This window comes from Juglans regia, chromosome 5, assembly GCF_001411555.2.
Source record: "Juglans regia cultivar Chandler chromosome 5, Walnut 2.0, whole genome shotgun sequence".
In the NCBI taxonomy this organism is placed as follows: Eukaryota; Viridiplantae; Streptophyta; class Magnoliopsida; order Fagales; family Juglandaceae; genus Juglans; species Juglans regia.
The window spans coordinates 20645557-20652659 of record NC_049905.1 but is presented as its reverse complement, the minus strand read 5'-3'; the positions used below and the strand labels follow the sequence as shown (position 1 = coordinate 20652659).

The 7103-nt window shown below is 37.9% G+C and overlaps 1 protein-coding gene across 1 annotated transcript; it reads left to right on the top strand.

The window, feature by feature from the left end:
* LOC109011330 (sulfite reductase [ferredoxin], chloroplastic) lies at window positions 1-5905 on the top strand. The gene is made up of 8 exons (XM_018992477.2): window positions 1-318; window positions 892-1674; window positions 1753-2049; window positions 2268-2465; window positions 4692-4826; window positions 4949-5065; window positions 5171-5329; window positions 5431-5905. Exons 1-8 carry the CDS (start codon window positions 151-153, stop codon window positions 5638-5640), a joined length of 2067 nt encoding a protein of 688 aa, XP_018848022.1. The 5' UTR covers window positions 1-150; the 3' UTR covers window positions 5641-5905.
* Window positions 5906-7103: the final 1198 nt, after the last annotated feature.

Below are 7103 nucleotides of genomic sequence, written 5' to 3'. Positions count from 1 at the left end.
CATGCGGAGAGAGCGAGTATCTTCATATCTATCTCTCTCAACCAACTTCTTCTCACACTTCTTGCTCCCTCTGCTTCTTCTTCTTCCTCCTCCTCCTCCTATCGTAAACCCTAGCTCCGTCTAAGGCTTGCTCTTTGATTTCGACAAGTCATGACAACGTCTTATGGAGCTGCCAACACTGCTCTGCTGAAGGACCCGAAAATTCAGTTTCCGACCTTTCGCGGCCTCAGGTCCTCCAATTCTCTTGCTTTAACCCGACCCCTGCACTCCGTGTCGGTTCCGTCTTCCAATCTTTCGCTTATTAGAGCTGTGGCCACGGTGCGATTTCCCTCTTATTTTCCTTTTCACTTTGAGTTTGAAGCTCTGATTCAATGTTTTTAGTTGGCTCTGTTTGTATGCCGGGAAGTTGTAGGAGAACGAGAGAAGTTTTACTCTGCTGCTGCATGGTTTGTTTCTTTGAGAGGATGAGAGAAGGGATCTAAATGATTTATAAATGAGGGTACTTTGAGCGATTCTCGTTATAAGTTTCTTCTCATTTCTGTCTGTTTCAGTTTTTGGATACTTGTTTGGTTGTTAAGAAAATGTAGGAAAGAGCTCAATCCAAATCGGCCTATCAAATATGTTCTTTATCTCTATGTTTGCTTATAAATGAAAACCATTAACTAATTTACGATTTTGAAGTGAAAAAAAAAAAACGAAATATTCGAATTTTTCAAGCTGGCAATAGAAATTTCCTAACTTTACTTGTAAAAAAAATAGAAATTTCCTAATCTGTTCAAATTGGAAGAAGGAGAAGGAAGCCATTCTCGTGGCATGTTGTGTAGTTTTCTCTCTTTTAATGTGAGAGATAGCCATGCGGTGCTGAAAATTTGTATAATCTCTTTCTTGCAGCCAGCAAAGCCTGACACTGCTTCTCAGACTAAACGCAGTAAGGTTGAAATATTCAAGGAACAAAGTAATTTCATTAGATACCCTCTTAATGAGGAGATCTTGACAGATGCTCCAAATATAAATGAGGCTGCCACACAACTGATCAAGTTCCACGGGAGCTATCAACAGTACAACAGAGATGATCGTGGTCAAAGGAATTACTCATTTATGCTTCGTACAAAGAACCCTTGTGGAAAAGTGTCCAATAAACTCTACTTGACAATGGATGATCTTGCGGATCAGTTTGGAATTGGAACACTTCGTTTGACCACCAGACAAACATTTCAGCTCCATGGGGTTCTGAAGAAGGACCTCAAGACTGTTATGAGCACCATCATTAAAAACATGGGCTCAACTCTTGGTGCATGCGGTGATCTCAACAGGAATGTTCTTGCTCCTGCTGCTCCACTGAAAAGAAAAGACTACCTATTCGCACAGCAAACTGCAGATAACATTGCTGCACTCCTTGCACCTCAGTCTGGTTTCTACTATGATGTATGGGTGGATGGAGAGCGAGTCATATCGGCAGAACCTCCTGAAGTAGTGAAGGCCCGCAATGATAATTCTCATGGAACAAATTTCCCTGATTCACCTGAGCCCATTTATGGAACCCAGTTCTTGCCAAGGAAATTCAAAATTGCAGTTACTGTGCCTACAGATAACTCGGTTGATATTCTCACAAATGATATTGGTGTTGTTGTTGTTTCTGATGATGAGGGGGAACCTCAGGGATTCAACATATATGTAAGATGAACGAATCTAGCAGTTCCATGTTTGCTTCTATGGCTTATAATTGATAGTTACTTGACATTCCTGTTGCAGGTTGGTGGTGGTATGGGAAGAACACATAGATTGGAGACCACTTTTGCCCGTCTCGGAGAACCATTGGGTTATGTGCCAAAAGAGGATATACTATATGCAGTGAAAGCTATTGTCGTTACGCAGCGAGAAAATGGAAGAAGAGATGATCGGAAGTATAGTAGAATGAAATATTTGATCAGCTCCTGGGGGATCGAAAAGTTTAGAAGTGTTGTTGAGCAATATTATGGAAAAAAGTTTGAACCTTTCCGTGAATTGCCAGAGTGGGAATTTAGAAGTTACTTGGGATGGCATGAGCAGGTTTGTTCTTGTTGATATATACTTTTGTATTTTTGTGTCTATAGTTTGTCCTAAGGTTTGAAAATGTGAATGCCCCTCCTACTTAGTTGATATTGTCCCAAATCTTACCTTTTATTATCAAGTAATTACCTGTAACTTTTACTTTAGAAAAAAAAGTCTTTACCTGTAACTGCCCCTGATCTATGCCATGTATTCTGATAATATAAATCTTTTAACAGGGTGATGGCAGTTTATTTTGCGGGCTTCATGTTGACAATGGTCGAATTGGGGGGAAAATGAAGAAGACATTACGGGAGATAATAGAGAAGCATGATTTGAGCATTCGGCTCACACCAAACCAGAACATAATCTTGTGTGATATTCGCAAGGCATGGAAGCGTCCCATAACTACAGCACTTGCACAGGCTGGTCTTCTGGTGAGATATTCATTATCTTCAGCAGATATCAATTTGATTTTGTGACTATGCACTTTCTTTCCTGCCAAATCTTGAAGTTGAATGTCCATATGGCTATGTGCAATTGATGGAACTGTTTGTTTTAATATTAAAGGTGGTGCTCGTACTGCTCAATCAAAGCAATAACAATTGTGAGAAAGCCTATTGTTTCATGTCTGTGTCATGAATCATCTTTCTTTTTTTTTTTGATAAGTAATAAAAATTTTATTCATACGAATGGAATAGGCATAGCCCGTGTACACAGGGAGTATACAAGAGAAACCACCTAATTACATTCTAGCTAAGGAAGGAAAGTCATGGACATTGTTTCCATCAAGTACAATGGCTGAAAACCATAGCATTAAAGTGTGCATAAAAAAATTCTGAAACTCCTCCATTGTGCGTTCCCTATCCTCAAAACATCTTTCAGTCCTCTCGGACCATGTACACCACATGATACACAACGAGATCATCTTCCACACTGCCGCCACTTGAGGACAGCCTTGAAGCTCCCTCCAACAGGCCAATAAATCCACCACCCGCAGAGGCATTACCCAAGTAATATCCATTCTTCGAAAGATCTCATTCCATAACCCCCTCGTGACTTCACAATGCAAAAGTAAGTGATCTACAGATTCTCCCTGGTTTTTGCACAAATAGCACCAATCCATCACTATGATTCGCCCTCTTTCTCAGATTGTCCGTAGTCAAGATCTTCCCAAGGGCTGCAGTCCATACGAAGAAAGCTACCTTAGTAGGCACCCGTGATCTCCAAATCCTCTTCCATGGAAATGAAACATAGCCATGGGTTGACAAAATCTTGTAGTAGGTCCTGACTGTACATTTTTTACTACCATTATCCATCCATTGCAACCTATTCTCTTGAGCCGTAATATTTCCCATAGAATAGAGCAACCTGAGGAAATCAGATACAGCCTGCAGTTCCCAATCATGAATATTTCTATTAAAAAGAATATTTAACTGATAAGATCCATGGGAAAATACCCTCATATCTGCAACAGAGGCCTCTTTGTTAGCTGCAATACTATAGAGTGCTGGAAATGCCCTGTATAAAGTGCACTGAATCATCTTTTTTTATGCTAAGTTTCAGAAATATCAACTTATCTTGATTATTATCATACCAAAAGGTCGGTTGCTTACCAATTTTACTAAAACAATGACCTGTTTCTCCAGTGAAAGTGAGGTTTGGAGGAAAGGAAAAAAACTGTAAATTATGGGAAGTGCAATAAAATTTGGGTTGTATCAAAATACCTTTTTTTTTTTCCTATCTGATTCAAGACGCATGATAAAATTATTACGCAGCTTTATGATAAATTATTATACACATCTAATCAGTCATAAGGAAATAGTTTTAGAACAACAATTTAGGAATAACTTTAGATTGCAACGAATGATATTTTTGAGGAAAATTTAGATACATTCATTTATACTTTGGAATGTATCATTTTGAGATTTCTGTTCTTTAGAGATTTAAGGATTTAAAATCATGGGATAATTGGCCATCTCATCGATACTGTCTGCTGTGATTATACAGCATGCTTATGTACAAGTCGGCAGGTCAAAGGGAAGGATCATGAAAATCACTAATTTCTGATTGATTGGTGAGATAACCAGTTAGAAGAACAGAAAAGTTACATGGAATCTTCCGATTGTTGTTGCTTTTCTTTTTAATTGTTGATAAGAAAAAATGGATGAGAACTGTTTATCCTGGGAGAGTAAAATACATGAGAACTATGTTTGTATACACTACATTTTATTAAATAAGTTAGTATCCAGAATCTTCTTCCCTCTATATTTTTCTTGTAAAGACCAGTTGAATTTCAATTTTACCTATATAAAACATTACACATTGTTTGATTACCATGGCATATCCAAATTCGCACTGTCAGTCTGTTTCTCGGATGGGTGGTTTATTTTTCCCATTTTATGATCTTGCATGGGAAACCATGTGATATCTGCTTCACCATATTTCAACAGATGTTACCCTTTAGTATGTTTTTCTGTTCAGTACTCTTGATTTTTTTCTTAGTTCTAAGGTTTTCCATTAAACTTTCGTTGGAGTTGTGATAATGTTTTATCGTTAAGCAGGCCTTTCTTTATTTGTTCTTTATCGTGCATTTGTTTTCTATTTGTTGGGATCGTGTTTCATCTTGGGAAATACATTGACTGGTTTTTGGTTGTCTACAGCAACCTCGGTTTGTAGACCCTCTCAACATAACTGCAATGGCATGCCCGGCCTTTCCACTTTGCCCACTTGCAATAACTGAAGCCGAACGGGGAATACCTGACATCATCAAGCGGGTCCGGGCAGTATTTGAGAAGGTACAATTAGAACTAGTTTATATACTGATTGAGGGAAGCACTAATACGTGGAATATAATCTCAGTCTATATAGGGATTAGGAGTCATTATGCATATTAATGGAAAGCCTTTTCTGATTTCAGGTTGGTCTCAGGTACTACGAGTCCGTTGTTATAAGGGTAACAGGTTGCCCCAACGGTTGTGCTAGACCATACATGGCTGAGCTTGGTCTGGTTGGTGATGGTCCCAACAGCTATCAGGTATCATAATTCTTGCTCAACCTTGTTTTTCTTTTCTTTTTTGATCCAATAATCAGTATTTATGTTAAAGTTATGAGTTCCTCTTTTAATATGTTATAAATACAGGTCTGGCTTGGTGGAAAACCCAATCAAACTTCATTAGCAAGAAGCTTCATGGATAAGGTTAAGGTTCAAGACCTTGAAAAGGTTTTGGAACCATTATTTTATCATTGGAAACGCAGAAGGCAATCCAAAGAATCATTTGGAGAATTCACAATCCGCATGGTGAGTAGTAAATCAACTAAGATTCTTCATTTTATTGTTCCTTGGTCATAGATTAATAGCCAAGTGATTATGTGACCTGCAATTATTCTATTCTGTGTCAGGGATTTGAGAAACTTAAAGAGTTGGTTGACAAATGGGAAGGTCCAGTGCTACTAGCATCATCGCGATACAACCTTAAGCTTTTTGCTGATAAGGAGACATATGAAGCTGTGCACGAACTTGCAAAACTGCAGAACAAGAATGCGCATCAGTTAGCCATGGAAGTCATCCGCAATTTTGTTGCTTCCCAGCAAAATGGAAAGGGTGAATGAGTTTGCTATGTAAGTCATTTGCAGTTGTTTTCCCACTTAACGAATTGGCTAAGGGGAATGACTAATGAGGAACCATCGTTCATCCTGTCTGAACTGTTACTCTTCGGTAACAGTTGGAGGGAGTGGATGCTGGTTTGGTATCATTTTTGTATCAAGTTCTCTCTGTTTTTGTTTTGCCGCAACAATATATGTATTATTTGTTTGAATTTTGTATCCAGTTTGCCATTTCGTTGAGTGTTATTTAATGTTGCTTCATAAGATCTCAGTTCCAGGCGTTGATAATTAGTATTTTTAACATTTTTTTGTCATGATATCATGTCAGACCAAAGCTTTTTAAATGATGGGAAGAGATAGATTTAAGAATTTAACTAAATTTGCAGCAAATATGTTTGTTGATGGCAAGAACATATATAGCGAGAATGAAGAAGACTTAGGCTGTCGAATTATTGGTTCTCCCGGTGACTTTCCCAAGTGTGGAATATTTGTTTTCCAATCTTACTCTACTAGCATTAATTCTTCTTGGACGTGTAGATAAGACCCATTGAATCTCTTCTACAAAAGGGAATTTTACTGTCCATTCATTCAATTCGGTTCTTAGACCTTGGGACAGCAACTCTTTTTCTCAGGAAGAGTATTTGGTTGATCAAAGCGCCTCTAAGAGTAGCTTAAACGTCATGTTATTGCTACTGATTGATGCTGCATGTGCAGAAAAAAGTGAGGAAATCTATAGACCACTTCCTCCATTGTTAGGTTGCTAGAATCCTTGTGGAACTTCTTTGGTAGAGTTGGGTTATGCCTAAAAGAATACTAGACCTCTCTGGCAAATCGTATTCGTCAAATTGCAGCAGCGTGGAAGATGGATCCAATATCTGCTAAGTGGTGTATTCGGAGGAAAAGAAATTGTAGAAATTTTGAGATCGCCATGGGGATGATGGATGAGGTTAAAACCTTCTTTTCAGTACTTCATTTCTTTTGGCATCTCGTGTGGACTCGTTTGTTTTCGGTGATAAGATGAGATAAATTGAGATTAAAGTTAAAAAGTTGAATAAAGTATTGTTAGAATATATTTTTTAATATTATTTTTGTTTTGGGATTTAAAAAAATTGAATTGTTTATTTTATTTTATATTGGAAGTTGGGAAAGTTTTAATGATTAGATGAGATGAGATGAGATGAGATGTTTTCTGAAAACAAACGAGGCTTTAAAATGTGTTGGAACTTGGATCTTCAATCTTTTTCCGTTTCTAATTAGGATTGTCTTTTGTATACTAAGCTTTTGCATTATTCAATAAACTTGTTTTATTTTCATTTTTGATCATTAAGACATTGCATCGTATAAAGATTCTACACAACATGCAATCTGGGTGTGTAGATTGACTTCCTCGGTTTGGCGAGGGGCTCTGTCGACTGACTGCCACACTGACCTCATTTTGAGGCTCAGATGTTTAAAGTGCAAGAAGAAAG